This window comes from Vipera berus (genome assembly GCF_964194415.1).
Source record: "Vipera berus genome assembly, chromosome: 2".
Taxonomy (NCBI): domain Eukaryota; kingdom Metazoa; phylum Chordata; class Lepidosauria; order Squamata; family Viperidae; genus Vipera; species Vipera berus.
In genome coordinates this window covers 119,470,436-119,493,349 of record NC_138203.1, presented here as the reverse complement: position 1 = coordinate 119,493,349, position 22,914 = coordinate 119,470,436, and the positions used below count along the sequence as shown (strand labels likewise).

The 22,914-nt window shown below is 40.3% G+C and overlaps 1 protein-coding gene across 3 annotated transcripts in view; it reads left to right on the top strand.

The window, feature by feature from the left end:
• PDE4A (phosphodiesterase 4A) overlaps positions 1-22,914 on the top strand; it is a gene marked incomplete at its 5' end in the record, with an annotated part of 90,890 nt that overhangs the window by 57,747 nt on the left and 10,229 nt on the right. For all 3 annotated transcript variants that reach the window (XM_081318194.1, XM_081318195.1, XM_081318196.1), the window contains 6 exons: positions 4,968-5,061; positions 10,492-10,670; positions 16,884-16,982; positions 18,033-18,197; positions 18,706-18,805; positions 21,515-21,669. In XM_081318194.1, the coding sequence (XP_081174320.1) occupies positions 4,968-5,061; positions 10,492-10,670; positions 16,884-16,982; positions 18,033-18,197; positions 18,706-18,805; positions 21,515-21,669 (792 nt within the window). The remainder of the gene's footprint in view (positions 1-4,967; positions 5,062-10,491; positions 10,671-16,883; positions 16,983-18,032; positions 18,198-18,705; positions 18,806-21,514; positions 21,670-22,914) is intronic.

The window sequence follows — 22,914 nt, the reverse complement described above, 5'->3', positions numbered from 1 at the left end:
AAAAGTATATGGTCAGAGGGGGAATGGTACATTATTAAGAAGATAGAGGCTACTCTCCCTCCTCTTCCTTTTTTCTGTTGCCTCTGGAAAGCTAGCCAGGCAAGTTGCATCATCATACTGATGATGTTCAAAAGACCAGTCTGTCTCAACACTCCCATAGAATCAGATTCGCTGAAACAATATGTCTGGTCTTCTGTTTAAGACCCACGTAGACCTGTTCCAAATGCACTGTTTGGTTTTCTCTGTGCCTGTTTCTTTTCTTTATAAAAATATTTTCCTATCCCACAAATCCATGCATCAGTTCATCTTTTTAGATTGCCATTTTGTTCTTCCTGGTGAAGCTCAAGGTAACATTTAGATCTCACAAATGCTCCTTCAGGACAGACAGAATGAGTTTAAATTGGAAAACTGAGCAGGATTGTCACATGGAAAGTCCTGGCAGAGGAAGAAGCCCTAGAATGGAAAACATCTGGATTTTGAATTAGGATTCTTCATCAAGCCATCTTGCCTTGAATCAAGGGCAGTTAGAGCATTACGAAAGCCTTCCCGTGTCTTAGAAGATAACTTTTCCCTTTCATTCTTCCTGAGGCTGGCTGCTGTGATGGAGAGGCACGTTTCAGCTAACAAGCCTAGTTGATGACTCACCTCAGCTCTCCTGCCAGGGAGCAGCATCCAAGAATTTTCTCAAGGACAAAAGGTTTTTAAAAAGAGAACAATATCAAGCATCAAACTGTAAAAGCAAGCTTGTTCGTTTATCCCATACACTTTCTCTTTTGGTACAACTTTGGAAAGCGGAATTTGTTTCGCTTAGAGCCAAATAATGCCAAATTCCTGAATAACATTGGGTAAAAAATTATTCCCGAAAACAAATATGCACACAAATCGATGGATATGTCCATGCTTGGAACTCATATTGGTGAGAGTGAAGATCTGTCACCATTATTTGTTTGTTTATAGTATTTCTGTGTCACTCAACTCCAAAACTGCTCTGTGTTTATTATTATTTCCACCCACACCAAGCAAGTTCAAATTCCTCCTTCCTCTCTGATTTCTTTAGGAGGTTCTCATATCAAAAATTCTCAGCTGTTTAGACTTCAGGTTAGCCTTCTTAAAAAACCTGCTCTGACCTGGGAATGGTCTTCCATTTTATGTTTGCAGCTACGTTTCTATAAGAAGAGCTGTGGAGAAGAGTACTAAAAAAACCATCACAGTTCTTCTAGGAGAGAATGGGATGAGATGGAATAATTCAGCATCTTTGGGTCATGTTTCTTCACAAGAAATATCATTGCGGACTATCCATAGTGTAATCTAGGATACGATATATACCCAGTGCATCTTTGTGGTCTGCTTATTGTATTATATCGTGTGAAACCAGAAAACTGGGCCGAGAAGGCCATGGTTTAGTTAAACTGCATCCAGACACTGCCAGAATGTTAGAATTTAGTTGAGCCCATGGGAAGTTCAACAGCATTGGCCTTCATTTTGCCTAAATTTTGGCAGGGAAAAGAGAAAACACAGGAGAGGATGTGGGCCTGGCAAACTCAAGGATTCAGACAGGAAAGGCAATGAACAAAAAGTACCTTCAAAAGATAGAGAATGAAAGCAATTTCTTGCAAACCACAGAGACAAGCAAAACGTTGGACCAGTAAGGAGGAGGAATACTCAGCTAATATCCAGCCCAAGTTTTTCTAAAGTCTGTTTCATGTGAAAGAATCAGAGAAATTGCAAAGTGAGCAAGTGTGGAAGGAAAGAACTACCCGAGAGCCATGCGTAATGATGTTATGAACAAAGACTAATTTTGACAGCAGCAGAGGCTTGTAAGCCACTTGCAGCTTTTGGTCAGGTTGGAGCCAAAATTGTGTAAATAGTATTAATGAATGAGCAGAAATTCCACACGTAGACTATGTTGAAGATTAATGAAGAGTTGAAACAGACATTTTAAGAAATCCAACTTTTTGTTACTAGTGTTTCCCTTTCTAACTTTTTATCAAACAAATATTTACGGTATCTCAATAGTATTCATTCACAACAAGCCATGTCCTAGTGAGCTGTTGGAGTTATGAGGATGAAATAGTCTTTTGAGCTGTTTGCCTTCACCTCCCTCTGTAAGGAAGAAGAGATTGTGGTTTTCACCCAGGATGAAAGACAGAGGTAGCTTGCAGCTACAATAGTTACTTCACAAGCTACAAATAAAGAAAAATAAATCCTGCCTTATTCATTGAAAGTTATTTCTCAGTTCAATAAATCACTGATTCTTCTGTGTTTTTGAACAAACTTGTCATAAAAGCATTGATTAGGGAATTAGGAAGAAGAGCTGAATACCTTTTGGCTTATTCTGGTCAATACATGTGAAAAGTTACCTCTGCTAGTCCGGCTGGTTTCTTACCATTCCCTCTTAATCAGACATTGGTGGTGCTTGCATGCAGTCAGAAATGTTTTGGTCCTTTAATTTGTCAAGAGCTACTGCAAACTCAGCTCCTCTTTGTCTAATTTAAGGCTAGGCTGCAAAAATCAAAAGAACCACAAGAGGGTAGGAAAGAGTTTGTTTTTTCTTTTATCTCGTTGCTGCTTTTTATAGGCCCCATCCACCTTGGCAACCAAGATGTTGTTTGAGCCTCAAGATTGTATGAGCAGATTAACAAATGCATAGGGGTGAAGGCAGAAGTGCTCATGGGTAAATAATGTAGCTACATTCATAGTAATATTGGTTTTAATGGGAATGAGTTTGTAGTGAAATTGACACTCATGGAGACCTCTGTTTAACACTGGGACATACATATGTTCAATTTCTTTTGAATAGATATGGTACCATTTCATTTGGATAAACCTCAAGGTTGTTTTTTTTTAAAAAATTAAGGCATGTTTTTGTATAAGTAATTGAGATCAAATTGGAAAATAGTGCATTTTAATAACATGTTTTTCCTAGTTGTTTATAATAGTAGACAGTTTTCCTAATATGTTGCCTTCCAAATGTTTTAGATTAACCAATGACATTATTAAGCCAGCTTAGTCATATGTATCGTATAAAAAGATGATGGGAATCATAGCCCAAAACTTGAGAAAAATCTATTGTATAGCAACATATCCAAACTCCTCATTAGGATATTACTATTAGTTAATCAAAGCCATAAAATACCACGCCTCAAAATCCACCAGAGATTTTCCACCTTTAATTCACCTGGTGTGTGATCTAGGCATCCTAGATTTATGGCTCCTCCTTGAAAAGCAGATGCAGCCATGGCTTTGTTGTAGACTACTATTCAAATTCACCTTGAATAGCAGTTGTATCCATTCCTTGATCAAGAGTCCTACTGCCAGTCACTCAAGTCCGGATTATTTCATGTCTGGATTACTACAAAGTGCTCTACATGGAGTTCCCCTTAAGACCACTAGGAATCTACAGCTGGTCAGGAATGCAGCAGTAAGGGTAGTTATATAGAGACCTCAGTACACCTATGTAGCACTTCTCTGTGAACTGTGTGATGCGATACCATACAATATGATACACTATACTATATACTATAACTATACTATGTACTACACTACACTACACTACACTACACTACACTATACTAGTGGGTTTCCAGATGCAATTGAAGATACTGGTTATTAGCTTCAAAGTCCTTCATAGCACAAGGCCTACTTATTTGGTTAGGCACCAGGCTAGAATCCAGGAGACTGTGAGATCTAGTCCTAACTTAAGCATAAAAGCTGGCTGGGTGAGTTTGGGTCAATCACTTTCTCTCAGCCCAACTTGCCTCCCAGGGTTGTTGTTGTGGGAAAAATAAGACGAAGGTGTGTTGGATATGTTTGCCGCCTTGAATTATTTGTAAAAATAATGAAGGTGGGATATAAATGAAATAACTTATGGGGTAGTCAATAGCCAATTATCTCTGCACATCTGAAAAAAACCTGACAGAATTGGTGTCCCTTGGGTCCTATTTCCTAAGCAATGTCATCTTTGGGCGGGGGGAGGAAATGTGCCTTCTTTGTCACTGCATATGCCCTATGGAGTGCTGTTTCCACCAAAATTTGGATGGCCCCAACCATGTATATCTGTCATTTGCAATATCTTGAAGACCTGGTTTTCCACCAGCTATTGGGTTAGGGGGCTTTGGGAGGCCATCTGGATGGATTGTCTCTATTATTGCACTGCCTCTGTGTACCTTATTATATTTTGTTACTGTTCTGGGTGTTAATATTTTTATTGTACTTTGCCCTGAATCATTTGGGATTGTTGTTCTCTACCCTAAATTGTTTGGGATGGGAGTTGTAGAATGCTTATTTGTTAGGCATGAAGTTGGGAAAATTCATCTTCGGAGGTGTTGAGAATTGCATAAATCATCAGAAGACAGCTCATATCTATGTTCACAGATATGGCAGAATAGATACATTCATAAAAAAGTGAACATTCTCATGATTGGATAAATAAAGAATTATATATCTAGAGATATATATCTCAGATTCTTACAGTTGAGGCAGTTTGCAACTGCAGGCACATATGGCACTTCCAGATGCAGAAAAATCTGAATCTGAATATGTAAGACATGCAGGCATAAATACAGTATCCATAAATTGTAATAGAAATTATTTGAGAACTTCATGCTATTTTAAAAAATCTTTTTAGGCAGCATTTTGTTGAGGCACCCTTGCATGTTAATAGAATTCCCAGGTTACAGAGTGTTCCAGCGTGCACTGAACTCTCACAGATTCAAAGTATAGCATGTATGTTTTGTTAATGTACTTTGACTCACCAGTAGCAGCTTGTAGCCATTCTTCTTCTCTTAACTCTGTCTTCATGCCCATGTGCATTGAAGCTACTTGTCACTTTATCTCCATTCATGAGATTGCTCTTGTACATCACTGCTTATTCAAGAAGTATACAGTCATGCATTACCATTTTTACCAGGGCATGGACAGAAAATATATATTTATTGTTTCATTCTCTTTTTGTGTGTCTCTAATAGTTCAAAAGAATGCTGAACCGTGAATTAACCCACCTCTCTGAAATGAGCCGTTCTGGAAACCAGGTGTCTGAGTACATTTCCAACACCTTTTTAGGTAAGTGTATGGAAGTATGTTTTTAACATTGCCACAAACCTACTGCACCTACAATCCGCGTACGTTCTTTTAAAAAAAATATTATGCAATATTCTACATTATTTTTCAATCAAATACAATCAGGCAGTTTGCTAAAAAGAAAACATTCTTTTTAGGGTTCGCAAGTGAGTTATATTTTTTGTACAGTAAAGCAGAACAATAGATAAAGAATGTGATTGACATTAACCTTTCTTCTCATTGCTCAAAGTGATAATTGTTTAGCTCTCACAGTTTCGTAAACTATTCCCCAAGAAAAAAATCATATGAATAAATAAGTTAAATAAGAAATTGCATCCACACCTTTAATAACATAAACCTATATTGTGAGTAAAAGTTCTGGTAAAGGGGTAGGGTAGGGTAGGGTAGGGTGGAATAGAATAGAATAGAATAGAATAGAATAGAATAGAATAGAATAGAATAGAATAGAATAGAATAGAATAGAATAGAATAGAATAGAATAGAATAGAATCTTGAAGGTCATCTAGTCCAACCCCCTGCTCAGGCAGGAAACCCTATACTATTTCAGACAAATGGTTGTTCAATCTCTTCTTAAAAACTTCCAGTGTTGGAGCATTCACAACTTCTGGAGGCAGGCTGTTCCACTGATTAATTGTTCCAACTGTCAGGAAATTTCTTCTTAGTTCTAGGTTACTTCTCTCCTTGATTTGTTTCCATCCATTGCTTCTTGTTCTGCCAAAGCAGGAATGTAATTATATTCTATTGTTATAAACACTGATGGCAATGCCTATAGTTCTTTAACATTGATAATTTACCTGGAGTATAATAAGGAAAACATAATTACTAAATCTTATATGTTCTTACACATCTAACAATGAATGATACTCTGAAAGCCATCTGTCTTTCATTCTGGGCTGTTACTACATTATTTCCTTAGAATTAAGCCAAAATAGGGGTTTATTTCCATTTAATGTTTCTTCGTGCATATCCCAAAAGCCCTCCATCTCAGAGGTTGGGAGGAACAGTTTGGACAAGGACAAAAATATTCATTGTGGGAGGAATAAGTGACAGTTCCTAGCCCCAGTGCAGTTTGTTTCCTCGTGACTCATCCTATGCAAATGTGCTTGAGGTTGCGTGTTCCAATGCACGTCCCATTGAAAGTAATATCATGAGCACAGAGAACATCTGCAGGCAGGTGTGCTTCTGTGACGCTCTCCGCAGTATGCGAAGTGCTGTAGACAAGGAGCATCCCAAGTGCTGAGGCAGCATAGTTGCCTTGGCAACACGGAGATTCCCACTCCTCCCCTCACCAGCTTAAACTGAGGGCAAAGATTTGGTTTTGTTTGCACTTACTGATGTCATCTTACAGCCAAATCTGATTGGCTGAAGTCATTTGAAAAGAAGAAAGCTCACTGAGGGAAAAATCTAGCAGAGACTAATTGCAAATCGTTACTACAGTAGAGTCCTTCCTCTCCCTCTGCTAAAGCATTGTTGTGCAGGGATAGATAGCACCAGGCATAATCATGTGATGAAGCCCAAACAGACACAGCCCTTCCCCAGCTTCTTCATGTACTGATGAACACAGAGTTTCCCCCTCCAATTTCCAGAAGGAATTAAATTCAAATTCTGCTGCACTGCACAGATTCATTTGTACCTGTCTCAGAATGCCAATCGCTGGGTATTAGGCAAGAAGAAGGACTGTGCTCACAGATTTCTCCTTCCCCTTTCAACCTGCTCTCCTAACAACCTGCTAAGTAAATGTTTGATAAGATAGCAGTACACAGGTGTTTGGGCAGTTGGATACCTCTTACACAGTGCTCCCTCCCAAGCACACTTGTAGCAATCATATTAGCATCAGTAGGAAATTGAAGGTGGGGCTGAAACTGGCTGGGAATTTTGGAAGGCACCACACTGGGGAAAAGGTGACGGCATAATGTAAATGTTAGAATCAGAAAGTGTTGATGGCTCCTTTGTGGTCTCTGCTTAACATCAGATAATCTGAATCTGCAGCAAAATTTCCAGTTTCCAACTCTTATTTGGTATGTAATGATGTCCAGGAATTCAGGTTCCTGGATTTCACAGTTGGATCATGCCATGATTTTTCCATTCAGAGACAAACAAGCAGTCTGGAAGAGGTTTTCTCTGAAGTAAGCTCCACTCAGATTAGTGGGACTTCCTGTCATATAAATGAGCATAAGGATGCCGCCTGTACCTTCATTCTTGAACATATTTACTTGAGAGCAAATCTTTACGTGACTTCTTCTGCTAGTAAATCTAACAAGGCGTAGAATTAGTCTGTCGGGCACTTTTCTCATCTTATGCACACAAATCTAAGCAGGTTGTTCTCCAATCTCCGTAAATGTGTGTAAACATTGTGTTTACATAAAAACAAAATAAGTACTGCATTTGTGTGCGGAACTGCACATGATTTATCTTAGTGTTTGCTGAATCAGAGACCTTGTCGTACAGTATATGACTCCCCTAAGGGCTGCAGACTTCCTGGATCAGACAGGATAGCTAAGAACTGCAGTCATCTGAAACAAACTCATGGGTGCTTCCTGTCCACTGCATTCTCCAGAAAGCAGGCCTCCCATTGACGTCAGTGGATGCAAATACCCAGCCCTAAGCAAATGTTGATGCAAACCACCACTTCAATGGAGGCCTTGTGTGAGAGCTGGAACATGGGCTGAAAACAGAGGCCAAGTATCGGTTGAGCAAGGGCCAGAATTCACCCTCCCTGCTCCTCCAGAGCAGCTGTGGCATGGTCTGCCAATGATGTGATCAGGCAGTGCCAGGCCACAGTGGTGCAAAAGAGGTGAGAAAGATAGTGGAATCCTATTACTGAGCTTAGCTGATTGACTTCACAAACACACATCCCTTGCCCCATGAGAGATCTTCCCAATATGGAATTGCTGTATAGAAAGAAGAGATTTCAGACAGAGCAGATGGGGGGGGACCTATACCAGTTTAGCTAGCTTGGCCCCATGCATTGGGGCTTTGGAACTGTTTCTATGTTGGCAGAAGAAGTTGTGTTTGGTAGGTCAGCCTAGGAATTGCCTGAGCACTTGGATTTCATTCTTGGCTATGGCACCAAAGCAGAACTGAGTGATTGGTAGGAAGCGGCCAGAGTGACTGGTTGTTTGTGGCTGAGGGCTAGAAGCAGAGCTTGTTAGTTGAGGTGAGGAAAGGAAAGGAGTCAGAACTCCTAAATTTATTCTCAACCTTTTATTCCGAATTTGCCTCAGCCATAAAGATACACTTGCACAGATGCTTATTTCCCTCAACCTCATGAAGTGTCCTGAGATGATAGAATTCCACAATACTGAGGCAGCCTATTCTTCCAGATCCTCAGGCTCCCAGGCAAACCCTTGGATCTGCTTGATCATTTATGAAACAGATGAGATTGCAGATGTACTTGAGCTGCTTTGTTGCCACAGGAAAGCTAATTCTTCCTATAGGTCGTCTTCCAGAGTCTGACCACCATCTTAGTCTCTAAGCAAAGGGCATCCCCCTGTTTTTTGCCAAACATGGTAGAACTCTGGCTCCAGAGTTATTCAAAGCCTTTTCACGTGAACTTGGGGGAAGATGGGAATACTGGGGACTCTGTTTGGGGCAGTATTTGAAAGAGTTCAGATGTGTGGTAGTTGGCTTGAATATTCTCTGTTGTCACAATCCTTCTTCCTAGTAACTTAGAACCCAACACTCTAGAATGTTACCACAGCTTATGCCCTGCTTCCTCCCGGGGCCTGTTACCCACCCCTTCCACTCTGCCATGAGGCCCCCTTGCCGCTGCTTCTCCCGCAGGTACCATTGGGGTATAGCTCTGCCATGTCATGAGGTGACTCCCTCCCAGTTTCCTGTCACACTGCGCCCTCCCCATTTTCTGCCTCCCCTAGGCTCCCCCAGTGTGCGCCACTTCCCTCTTGGCAGGCTATCTCCTCCCCCTGCTCCGTACTTACAGTGGGTGCCACCCACACGTGACTTCTTGCCCTTGGAGACAGTCCTAGAAGAAGGTGGAGGAACAAGGCCCTCCACTCCTGAGGGTGAGTCTTCCCCCAAACTGCTCTACATTGTACTTTGAGTCTTCCAGTCTAGAAACCTAAACTGAATAGTTTCCCTTCCATCTTCGTGAACCTGAAGTATCTTCAGAAGATGGAAAGTAGACTTAAAAATAAGTAATTTTGCCTCTGTCTTCAGGATTGCGATGGAGAGTGAGCAGGATTGTTTTCACTACCACTTTGGCCTAATGTCCAGCATTCTATTTCTCTCTTTCTTTCTCTAGAAGAGCAATAGCAGCTATTCATTTGTCTGGAAAAAGTAAAAGACTAGAGTCAGGGACAGAATTAAGACGACAGATAAATCCTGTTTGATTGGTTTGTTTATTAGAAAGGTGGATGTGTTGTGTCAATCTGATTCTGAGCACTTTTTTGTTATATCTTTAATCATATGTGTATAAACAGAAGTCTTCTAGAAGATGATATGTATGTTGATTTAAGCATCTCAGAATGGCATTGTTGTTGAGAACACTTTATAAAAAAATCTAAGAACTGAAAAATATCACTGCTTATGCAGATCAGCACCCTTCCATGCTACTGCTAGCTACTTTATTAAAGTAGTTAAAATTAATAAAAATAATTGTTTAACTGCCCAGGTTATTGGTACTGTCCAGTAGGTATTTATAAGACACAAAAAAAAACATTTAGATGGTTTTCTGGTTCTTTTTTTTGGGGGTGCTGCAAAATTGGAGCAGCCGGAGCTCATGATGAGACAGAACTAAGTATATGAATTATAGAAAACTTGAGTCTACATATACCTTGAAGCACAATCGTATTCTGAGGCTATTCTACTTTTAAAATATAGGGGAGGGGAAATGTGCAAGGGCAACAAAGGGAGAAAAAATCTAAAAAGACAAATAAAGTAGGACAATCAGTGCTTTTTTTGTAAAAGAAAAAGGTGCCGGAACTCACACATGTCATACAACCCGCCTTGCCTACCCTACAAGGTTCCATCCAAAAAAGGTGCCGGAACTCCGTTCTGAGCGTTCTATGAGAAAAAAAGCCCTGAGGACAATTACACAATAAACTCACCTCCCAAGAGTCCAATAAGTATTAAGAAGTTTTAGCATTGTATCCAACCCTAGTCCCAACATTCCTGCAATATCCTGATTTATTTATGGGAAGTTTAGCTACCAGGAATTAGGTTAAATTTCCTTTGGCTCCATAAATTCCAAGTTTTCATTCTTACATCTTTGAGACAGTAATGAAATTCCATCTGGGGAGCAATGTCATTTGGATGATGGGTGGATGAAGATAAAGCACCTGTGTCGCAAATCATGACACTTGATCCAGAGGCTACTTCTCACTTGGGGTAGTGCTCTTCCTGTTTTTTGCCCTTGTCATTTCTCTCTCCGATGCGGTATCTTTTCATCCACAGACAAGCAGAACGATGTGGAGATCCCATCCCCAACACAGAAAGACCGGGAGAAGAAGAAGCGGCAGCAACCCATGTGTCAGATCAGTGGGGTCAAGAAACTCACGCACAGTTCCAGCCTGACCAACTCCAGCATTCCCCGCTTTGGGGTGAAAACAGACCAGGAAGAGCTGCTCAGTAAGGTGAGCATTTAGCAACGTGAAAAAAAACAAAAACAGGGAGGGGAGTGAAGGAAGACTGTGCCCATCTTTGCAAAGGATGATTTGGAAATTGTGCTGACTGGGGAATTCTGGGAGTTGAAGTCCACATGTCTTAAAGTTGCCAAGGTTGGTAACCCTGGGAAGAGTGCCAGCTTTAATATATTTATTTATTTTATTTTTATTTATTTTAATTCCATTTATATCCCGCCCTTCTCCGAAGACTCAGGGCGGCTTTACAAACTTAGCAGTAGCCTTCATTCTATGTATATGCCTGCTTATTAGGGCTTTCACACACACACCAAGCGGCATTATTACAAAGTCAGCTTAATTGCCCCCAACAATCTGGGTCCTCATTTTACCTACCTCGGAAGGATGGTTTTGTCTTTGAGGCAGATTGGTTTTGTCTTTGAGGCAGAATTTCCTTCTAAACAGGATATTGAACTGGTACTAGAGAGTCACTTCCTCATAATTTTAGCACATTTGACAAAAAGATTTAACAATCACTGAGTTAGTGTATTCGTATTCCGTTTGGATTGAAACTTTTGGCATATTTCTCAAACACAAGAAGATATTTGTGGGGGGGTGTTGGATTATCCTAAACAAATTACCTGAGCTAGTTTACAACAAAGGAACCAAAATAAATAACCATGGCTGTAGAAAAATAAACAACACAAGCACTTCTCTGCATAAAAACAAATACAGAATTAAGTGTTCATAGCCAGTAAAGTGGAGCTGAATGTTTGATGACATGTAATAGTTTTTACTAAAGAAGATGCCATTTATTTATTTAAAACCTTTATATAGTTGAATGTCTATGGAGATTCTCAGTCATCCAGGTCATGGTTGTCCCAAAGGTGCTTTTTCAAGAGGCAACTGGACTTTCTTGTTTTTCTTTGAAGATATTTCACTTCTCATCTAAGAAGCTTTTTCAGCTCTGACTGGATGGTGGGGAATGGAAGGATTTGTAATCATTGCAGGCAGCTGGTCATTTGCATTCTTTTAGAGAGTTGGTGAAGCCCCTTGGATGTTTGCCTGTGTCCTCAGGGTCATCTGAGTAATGCAAATGGGTGTGGAGTCTTCTTGGAACTGCTGAAAGGACTGTGTTGTGGAGCTGTGCTTTATGCAGGATGTTTTCTGTCCTGTGTCCCTTCAGTATTGAACACAGGTGCAGGCTGTTGGGGATGAGTCTGTGTTGTCTGCATCTCAAACTCAAGTGAAAATAGTTCCAGAAAAATTGCAAACTACAGGAACCGTTTGCGCTTCAGTTTGAGATGCAGACAATACAGACTCATCTCCAACAGTCTGCACCTGTGTTCAACAGTGAAGGGACACAAGACAGAAAACATCCTGCAGAAAACCCAGCTCCACAACACAGTCCTTTCAGCAGTTCCAAGAAGGCTGCACACCCATTCACACTACTCAGATGACCCTGAGGACACAGACAAACCTCCAAGTGGCCTCAACGACACTCTAAAAGAATGGAAATGACCAGCTGCCTGCAAGGAGTATAAATCTTTCTATTCCCCACCATCCAGTCAGAGCTGAAGAAGCTTCTTAGATGAGAAGCAAAACATCTTCAGAGAAAAACAAGAAAGTCCAGTTGCCTCTTGAAAAAGCACCTTTGGGACATCTATATAGTTGCCCATCTTCTAGCCCAGGGGTCCCCAACACCCGATCCATGGACTGGCACCAGGCTTTGGCATGCTAGAAACTGGGCCACGCAAACACATGAAGCCCCATCCATGGGATGCAGGCAGCAGGTGAAACCACGCTCCATCTGGTCAAGAGAATGCCAGCCATCTGATCCAAATTCCATGAATCTCACAGACAAGGGACAACCAAGTGACCTTCTTGAAGTAATTGAGCCAGTTGACTTTAGTAAGGTGGTGCCCGATAAATCCTAGGCCTTGATCAGGATCCATCAGCATAATACTTGTTCTCCTGAAATGATTGTAAAAGACCAGCTCAGAAATAACTTTCTTGGCTTAATAAATCATAATTCATTAAACAAGTAACAATTCCTTCCATTCTTGTCTTTGTTCTTTCAGTCCCAGTCAGTTCGCTGTAACTGCTAGTGACATCCAAAACGGCGAACATTATCAGAATTCTAAACCAAGTGCAGGGTGAGCAAAAGAGTGTAGGCTTGAAATTTGCAATCCAGAAATAATATGCATGAAGAAGAGAAACACTTCTTTCCAGAAATGTGAAGTTTTTATAACTGTTTCACTAATTTCCCCTAAATGTTCTCTAAAAAAAACTGATCAATACTGTAACGTGGCAGGTCAATAAGGTTATTAGGCTGCTAGCTTCTAGTCTTAAATAAAGTAATTTGAAATGGTGTAGAATCTCCTGCCATGGGCAGGGAGTTAGACTAGAAGACCTCCAAGGTCCTTGCATCCCTATTATTCTATGTTCTAAGTTCTAATTATATTTTCATATTTCTATAGATATTGTTCATATCTAATTAGTTATATAATTAGGTAATATCTATTTAGATTCATACCAATGTTTTTGAAATATTAAATTCAAAAATAAGGGTAGACTGCCACATAGCAATCAGTTTTAAGATAAAATAACCTTTATTGTCATTTTTTATTGTGAGCATACTGACACACATTAAAAATCAAATTCTGTTGCCTGCTCTCAAAAGAAAGTATATATCAACCCATACACATACACAACACACATATATATATCACACATACACACACACACACACACACACACACACACACTGATCACTATCCATTTTGAATAGATAGTGGAAAGAGGAAACTTGAGAGTTCACAAAGTTGATGCTATATGGAACAAAACTGTGGCTGAATCTGGACGTTCTGCTTCAGACACCATGAAGCCTTCTCCCAGAAGGAAAACAGGTTGTGAAGAGGATGCGTAGTGTCCCGACAATCCTGCGGACCTTATTCAAGCAACCCTTATATGCTATGTCCTGGACAGAAGGAAGTGAACTACCAATAATATTTTTTGCCACCTCACCACTCTGCACCAACTACCTGTCTGAAGCAGTGATGCTTCCAAGCCAGACTGTAATGCAATGTGACAGGATGCTCTCAATTGTCCCTCTATAGAAAGTGGTAAGGACAGGGGAAGGAAGAGGTACTTTTCTCATGTAACACAAAAAATGTAGGTACTGCTGTGCCCGTTTCACCAGTGTCTCACTGTTGAGTGACCAAGCTAGCCTATTTTGTTAGTTGCACACCCAGATATTTGATGCTGCTAACCACCTCAACAGGTGAATCATTAATACACAGAGGTGTGTGGCTGTGCCTGCCTTTTTTGAAATCAGCAATGATCTCTTTAGTTTATTCCTATGTTTAAAATGAGGGTGTTTTTGTTACACCTGTTTACCAAACCGTCTACCTCCTTGCGGTAAGCACCCTCGTTGTCATCCTGAATAAAAGCCTACTATGTTGTATCATCCGGATACTTCACAATATGGTTGGTGGCAAACCTAGCACAGCAGTCATGGGTCAACAGGGTGAACAACAGCAGACTCAGGACACAGCCCTGAGGAGAACCTGTGCTTAGTATTAGAAATATTAACCCCAACTTGCACATACTGGGGCCCATCAATAAGAAAATCAAGAATCCAGTTGAACAAAGGAGTATTAAAGCCTAAAGGACTGAGTTTTTCTACTGCATCCTGAGGAATGATTGTATTAAATGTTGAACTGAAGTCGACAAACAGCATTCGCACATGGGTATTTCTTTCCTCTAAGTGTGCCAAGCTCAGATGGAGAATAGAAGAAATAGCATCCTCTGTAGAGCGATTTGGACAGTAAGCAAATGGAAGCGAGTCAAATGCTGGAAGGAGGCTGGATACAATAATGTCCTTTATCAACCTCTCAAAACATTTCATAATGATGGATGTAAGCGCAACCAGACGGTAATCATTGAAACCCATAATTGTAGATGTTTTTGGCACTGGCAAAATAATGACCGTCTTAAAACACGATGGGACCACTGCCTGCTGCAGTGAAAGATTGAAAATATCTGTAAGAATGCAAGCCATTCATCTGCACATTTCCTGAGAACATGCCCAAGGATATTATCTGGGCCCGCTGCTTTCCAAATGCTAACTTTCCGCAATGTCCTCTGGACAGAGATAACATCAAAGCTAAGCACTTCCTCATCAGGATGGGGCACAGCTTTCCTCGCAGGGGTGCTATTTGATGCCTCAAATCTTCCAAAAAATGTCTTCAGCTCATTTAAAAATTCTGTGTTGCCCTTACCACGCAATAGAGCTACCTTATAGTCTATAATACCCTGGTGTTTATTGGGTCCTGAAAAAAATTCTGAACTTTCTCACAATTGGCTTGGTTTGCTCTTTTTATGGTGCTTTTCAAATTGGCTCTGGCTGTTCCAAATGCCAGCTTATCCCCATATTTAAAGGCCACATTCCGTGCTTTCAACATCTTATGAATCACGTATGTCAGCCATTGTTTTTCATTAGCCCTCACAACGTTTTTAAGGACACAGACGTTCTCAATGCACTTTTGAATATATGTAAACACAGTTATAGCATACTCCTCTACATTTATATGTTGGTTATCTGTTACCCGCTTCTTTAAACATGCCCCAATCCATGCATTCAAAGCAATCTTGTAATGCTTCTATATCTCCCTCCGCCCAAGCCCTCACTTGTTCACTGTATGTTTCTCTCTGAGTAATAAAGTCTTATATGCTGGGATAAGCAGCACAGAGAGATGGCCAGAAGAGCCCAGGTGAGGGTGGGGGATAGTTTTGAATGCTGATGTTAGAATAAGTAAGATCCAGGTTATTCCCCCCTCTGTTGCGAAGTCTACATATTGATGGAAGTGGAGGAGAGTAGCTTTCAAATCAACTTGATTAAACTCATCCAATATAATAAAAGAACCCTCCAAGTAAATAGTTTGCATGTTACTGATGATCATATCATCAGAGAACGTTCAGAGCCTCTTCTCTGTTTGCACAAGGAGCAATATACACTGCTGTAATAATGCTAACAGAAAATTTATTCAAACAAATTGCATTTTATGAATTGAATCAATAATTTTGAATTAATCTTGGTCTTTTCTCTGTATTTCCATGGTGTATAAATCTTCATTTTCTTATTTTACTCTGTACTAGCAAATTATACCTTGGTTCTTGTAGGCTACATCAGTATAGATATCCCCTGACCACACCCAGCTAATACCTTGTATTAATGAGGAAAAAAATGTGAAAAAGCATTATAACTTGAATGAAATTACTTTGTTCCTTTTTCTATAGAAATGAGTAATTAAATCAGGAAATGCTTGTTTTGGTTCCTCATGTTCTTCAAACCACAAAACTGGTTGATACTCTCTAAACAAACCAAAATATGAAGCTATAATTTATTTTTAGCTTAATGTCTTGACTTGCTCAGAAAAGATCTTATTTTTGAATGTATGCATTATTTGTATTCTGGGATGTATCTGAAATGTTTTAAACTGCAGATTTAGCTTTCCATCTTTCACAAAAAGGAGATGAAACAATTGTTCATTCATATGTCATTTTATTAAGTTGATAACTGATTGCTCAAATGTAATCTAGGAATAAGCAAGACAGAACTTGTTAACTAAAGGAACTCTTTGAATGATGCCCATCTGGTGCAGAAAAAAAATGTGCTACAATGAAAAAGAATAAATATTTCTTTAGAAAGTATTTGCTGTTAGGTGGTAATACACTACTACATAATCAAAGGTTATCAGAAAAGAGTGTTCCAATGAGAGAAATTGTGATAGATGACAGTATTATGTAATGTAGATTTATGTTTTTTGTTTGCTTCAGAAAAGATTCTTGTTTTGCTTTTGAGCCAAGGAAATATTTTAGAAAATCGTAATGGAACTGGACTATTTATGATTCTTTTATCTCAGCATTCAAAATCAATGAAAATTTAAAAAAAAAGCATTGCCTGGTTTTGTATCCAAACATTTAGGCTAAATTTAATGGTCTCATGGACTATTCACACTAGATGACATTCTTAATTGCTATGGACTTTCTCAGTGGGTTTTCTTCATTTTACGGTTGAAGAATGACCTTTGAGCTAGTGGCATAGCAAAGAAAATACGGTAGGTTTGATTTCTTCATCTGCCATTCTTTCTGTCCACCTGGACCTTCCTCTTGACATCCACTGTGGCAAAAATTCACTGACTTCTTCCCCTGTGGCTCCTCTAGGAACTGGAATATCTAAACAAGTGGGGTCTCAACATTTTCCGGGTTGCTGACTATTCCAACAATCGGTCACTCAGCTGCATCATGTACACAATATTCCAGGTAAGGTTTGCAGAGGCTACTATTCCCTCCCCTGCTAGCCATGCACATGGACACACATCTCAGTCACATATCTGGTTTGGTCCAGTAGTACTATTGAGAATAGACCTGAGAATGCTATACAGGCTGACCTTTTTTTAAGAAATTCACTCTCTAAATTATTTCAGTGAAATACTGAGTTGGGTACAGAAATGAGTAAAAAAGCAACATATGCAACAATATAAACAGGGCTGATTTATTATGTGGGCAGCATCCTAAGCATTTTAATTGGAAAAAAAATTTCTGCTTTGATTTGAGGTTTAGCTGCAGCTTCTGAAATCTATCCTGTATTCTGAGGTGTGGGGTTTCCAGGTTCTTTCCCTATAGTCTATAGGAAAAATATAATCAGGAATGTATCCAGTACTGCTTGTCCTCTCTGTAGAAAGTGCCTTCAAAAAAAGTAATCCATTTATGATTAATTGTTCAATCTGACAGCCTGATTAGACCATCATCCCAGCCAGCATAGCCAATGTACTGAAAAATCGGTGGCCACACATTTGGGGAGTTTTATCTCTAGAGAATTTATTTTTTCATGAATCTGCAAAAGTGCTAACTTTGCACTAATCTGCCAAAACACCAGCAGGCTGGAAGTTAGGATTGGAGTTAGAGTTAGGAGAGATGGCAGGATTATTTTTGCTTTTATTCATGTACAGCACTCTATATAACGGGGGGGGGGGGACTGGAATACACACAAAGAATTATGATGCCTGGGAAGTAAGTCTGCTGAATCCCATGTAGTTTCAAAACATGGAAATTCTAGATTCTAGACTCACGGCAGTGGTAGAGGTAGCTCTTGTTCATCGCTTCCAGGTATAGTTATAATTATTGCTTAGGAGCTGGAGTATATCACAGAGTTTTCCTTTTCAGGGGAGGTTGCCGTTTGTTTGCCAGCCACAATTGGGGATGGTAAAGATTCTAGTGCTCATTTTTCAGGAGCCAGTGTCCATAGAAGAAGCTGTAAACTGTCACTTTTCTATTTCAACCATTGATTACCTTTTCTTTCTTTCCCCATAGGAAAGAGACTTGCTGAAAACCTTTAAGATCCCTGTGGACACATTAGTCACTTATATCATGACACTAGAAGATCACTACCATGCGGATGTGGCCTACCACAACAGTCTCCATGCTGCTGATGTTACTCAATCCACGCACGTCCTCCTGTCTACACCAGCCTTGGATGTAAGTCATGATCTGTTGCAGTTTATGAGTAGGAAATGTGGGGATCCAACACCGCCTTTGTTTCAGGCTCTCTGAGGGGCTGATTCCCAGAGTCCCAACGGACGGGGAGTTTCTGTACTTTTCCGTTTCGTTTGGAACAGCAGTGGGAGGCAGATTAACTTAAATTGACTGATTGTTATGACTTGTATTAGAGCAACAGCACTCAGACTTATATACCGCTTCACAGTGCTTTATAGCCCTCTCTAAACGTTATGCTTTGTAATACCCATAATACTGGGTATTATGCTTCCATTATAAAATGTTATTATGCCTTACATTGAAGCTTGCTGAATTTTTATAAATGCTTACTATTGCTCTGAGCAGTAGTGGATCACCATCCAAGGCGGCAACACACATATTTTGGGGATCCAAATTCTAGCCCCAGTTAATTGCTTTTTATTTGCTGGCAGAAGTTCTTCCATGAAACAGGGCAGAGGCACCAGGCATTCATTCCTTTTTTCCTTTACAGGCTGTCTTCACTGACCTGGAGATCTTGGCTGCTATCTTTGCTGCTGCCATTCATGATGTGGACCATCCGGGTGTCTCCAACCAATTCCTGATCAACACCAGTGAGTGAAGGCCACACTGAACATAAGTGCAAGGGGGGAATGGCAAGGAGCCAAAAATATCAGTGGTGGGTGCATGTGGCCAGGTTATATGTGCCTTGCATACAGGTTAATCTTGATAGAAAGAGAATTGCAAAATGTCTTCCTCTGCTCCACACAATTGAATATTGTCTTCTCCAAATTAATACTCTCTGGATAGGTTGGACATACTTTGTAAGACAAACTGTACACATTGGAGGAATCACAGAGAAATTTCTGCTCTGTTTTGGTGAAGATCTTGTTGTCTCTTTCTATCAATTAACTGACTGATCTTAATGGTGTCTTGTGTTCATGCTCAACTGTTGACCAGAGAGAACTGCCTCTCCTAGGGATCCTAACATCTGAAAAGATTCCCGTGAAGCAGTGCGGCTTTTCAAAAAGCCCGGTCTCAAGTCATACAGCTATTTACGTTGTTAACAGGGACTCTCCGTTGTGCTCAGAAACATAAGCCAATGGCCAGTAGACATAGTGGAACAAGAGAGTTGCATGCATTTTGTCACAGGCCTTGACTAGTTGTCTGGCTACAGTATTCTGGATTATATATCTGAGTATTTATCACAAGTAGCCTGCAGTATATTAGCATAGTCTCAAACACGATACAACTAAGGCATCTAGTACTGTAGTCAAATCTGATATTTCTAATAATTGGTGAAAATAGAATATTAGCTTTTGCAGTGCACTTCTGATCATCACTGAAAACTAGGCATCCAAATTCAGCACTGAGTCCAGGAATATCACCATACTGTAAACTCCCAGAACAGTTTAAACTTCTATTTCTCTTTATTTCTCTTCTGTACCTTCGTCTTACCTGGATTGAGCTGTTTGCCCTCATCTAATCCAGCTAAAAGTGTAATGTCTCTTTGCACTTCTAGTCTGTCTGTCAAACCTGCTCTCTTCCCATTCCTGCCTAATTGACTAACAGATAATTGTCTTGTCTGGAACTTCCCTCTTTTAGCTTCAGCCTCAAAGAAAAATCAGATACAAAAGATGTCAAGTAGGTTGTGTGCCCTGGAAAAGTCAATCAAGAAAACGGATGAGTTAACTCTAAAGAGGAATTAGTCCGTATATTAATTTTGATACTATTTTTCTAGCTCAAATGCTTAATTTCTGTGTAGATGCAGTTCTGTGTTAGTAATAAGCATCAGATGGAAGGAAACCATATGAGAATACAATAGAATCCATTTTTTCTTTATCACCAGGTCTTTTTATCCTACTACCCAAACCCAAGCTTGGTTTTGCTCAGTATTTTCCCAAAGGGCCAATAAATGAGTGTTGTAGACAATTTAATATAGAATAAACTCAGTTTAGAACTTTGGGGCACTCTCAATCACAGGACTGTGTATAAGTAGAAGAAAACTTAAAATTCAGACTGGCATTCTTATGTCAAAAGTAGAATAAAAATACCTAAGTCATCTGTATGCATCAGTGCAGGAATTTTTCATTATGTTACAGATGAAAGTAGTGCTATTGGGAGTGAGGAAGGGCACACAGTGCCAGTAGTGAGGATGGGAACGAAAAGAAAGGTCTATGACTTTCCTAGTCTAGTGCACTGAAGCAACAAACTGCTATGACAGAAAAACAGAAATTTCTTAAAATTTATGAAGAACTTCTGAAATCAAAGATTTTTTTTAAATTCCATTTATATCCCGCCCTTCTCCGAAGACTCAGGGCGGCTTTACAAACTTAGCAGTAGCCTTCATTCTATGTATATGCCTGCTTATTAGGGCTTTCACACACACCCCAAGCGGCATTATTACAAAGTCAGCTTAATTGCCCCCAACAATCTGGGTTCTCATTTTACCTACCTCGGAAGGATGGAAGGCTGAGTCAACCTTGAGCCTGGTGGGATGCGAACCTACACTAATTGCAGGCAGCTGGTGTTACTTAAGGAGGCATTAGCCCACTGCTCCACCAAGGCTCCACCAAGATGCTGATGTTTTCCCATCCAATGATTTGCTACCTAGAATAACTGGACAAAATTGTTTTGTTCTGCTCTCTTCGGTAGAGATAGTGCTTAATTAGGATTTCTCTGATCTTTGAGTTGTGCGGATGTGTTTCATCAAGTCATAATAGAGTGCAAAGGACAGACAGAAGAAATGAAAGGGCCTTGAGACCAAAGAGATAGAAGTGTATAAACGTATGTATGTAAGAGAGGGGAGAGAAAAATCAGCTACTGAATGTAAGAATTCTAGGAGTTATAAGTTGTAGCACATCTGGAATGCACTAGAATGGGGAAAATTGTTCTGTAAAGTCAGGCCTCTAGATTCAAGAGAGAGAGTGATTTTTCATGGAATGTTAATTTTTTTTGCTTGCTTTTTTATTTATTTATTCCTTCCATTCAGTCATATCCATTTTCAAAGACTTCCCTGCAGTTTTATTGATGTTTTTTAGAAGAGGTTTGTCATTGCCTCCCACCTAGAGCTGAAAGCGACTGGCCCAAGATCACTCAGCTGACTTTGTGCTTAAGGTGGGAGACTCAAGGTCTCTTGGTTTTTAGCCTAATGCCTTAACCACTGTACCAAACAGGCTCTCAGGTGCTTTTTTATTAAGACACCTAGAAAGATTATTTGCTGTGTTTCGTCTGCTGCTTGAAACACCGTTGGCCATATTTCCATGAGCAAATAAAATCCTATTCTCCATAACCTTCTCATCGTCTGTGACCCTTCCGTGCAGATTCAGAGCTGGCATTGATGTACAACGATGAGTCTGTTTTGGAGAACCATCACCTAGCTGTGGGTTTCAAGCTGCTGCAGGAAGAGAACTGTGACATCTTCCAGAACCTGAGCAAGCGACAGCGACAGACCTTGCGCAAGATGGTCATTGACATGGTAAGCTTGGGATGGAGGTGGGACTGGTTCCTGTGGAAAAACTTGCTTCTTATGTCCTGCAGCATTTCCAGTTACAAGTCCCATCCTCATTTACTGGGAGAAACCTAATCATTTCGGGAAGAGTCTGGATGATATATGGAAGAAACGTTGTATTTCCTGGCAGACCACGTAACATGGGAAACGGATGGTTTTCTCTTGAAAAATAGTTATGCCATCCCTGCCATTCCTCTGCTTCTCCCTGCACATGTGTTACTGCTGCATCAGAGGCTCAAAAACTAACACAGGAAAGATTAACCTAAGAAATTATACACAGCCAAATCTCAACCGGAGGAAAGGAGGCTTCCCTGGAAAAGTCGGGAGCTAAGTTAAACTGTTTTCTAACCAGCTTCCATACGGGGAGCTCTTTGACCAGAAGCTGCAGGTCCTCCTTTTTTACTGATATTTGGCTAGCTCAATGATGGCAAACCTTTTAGAGACCGAGTGCCCAAACTGCAACCCAAAACCCACTTATGTATTGTCGGGTGCCGGGTGGGTGTGGCCCATTGGCTGGGTGTGGTCAATTGGGTGGGCGTGGCCCATTGGGTGGGTATGGCTGCAATGGTAACGGCAGACTGGATGGGACTAAAAAGTTCAATCAATCAATTCCAACTTTGCGAGATCTTTTTTTTCCCCATGAGAAGTTGAAATTGATTTATTGATTGAACCTTTTTTTTTTTGCACATGGCAGCAGAGGCCTAAAGCGAAAAGGTTTTATAAAACCCAGCTGAAGGCCTAGGACTGGGGCGATGACGCACATGCCCACAGAGAGGATTCTGTGTGCCACCTGTGGCACACGTGCCATAGGTTCACTAGCTTCTTAGCAGGATAGATATCTGAAAGAGACCTCAACCCATTTTAGTACATAATAATTACCAGAACCAATCTCAGATGCCCTAAATGGAAGTGGGTATCTCTCTTTATTCTCTTTCCCCCAACCCATCCAACTCTTCCTTTCTGAAGGCCAACTCAGCGAGTTGGTGTGAAAGCCACAGGATAGGTAGCAGCCCTACATCTCAGTCAAAAAGGGCCAGCTAATCCATGCTGGGGGAGGGGGTTACTTAAAGGAAAGCAGCAGAAGACTTTACCAATTAAGAGGTACACTTACTTTTGCAAGGTCAGCATTATGGGCCAACAATCTAGAACTAGGGCCCATTGGCCCTGTAGAATAATAATAATAATAATAATAATAATAATAATAATAATAAT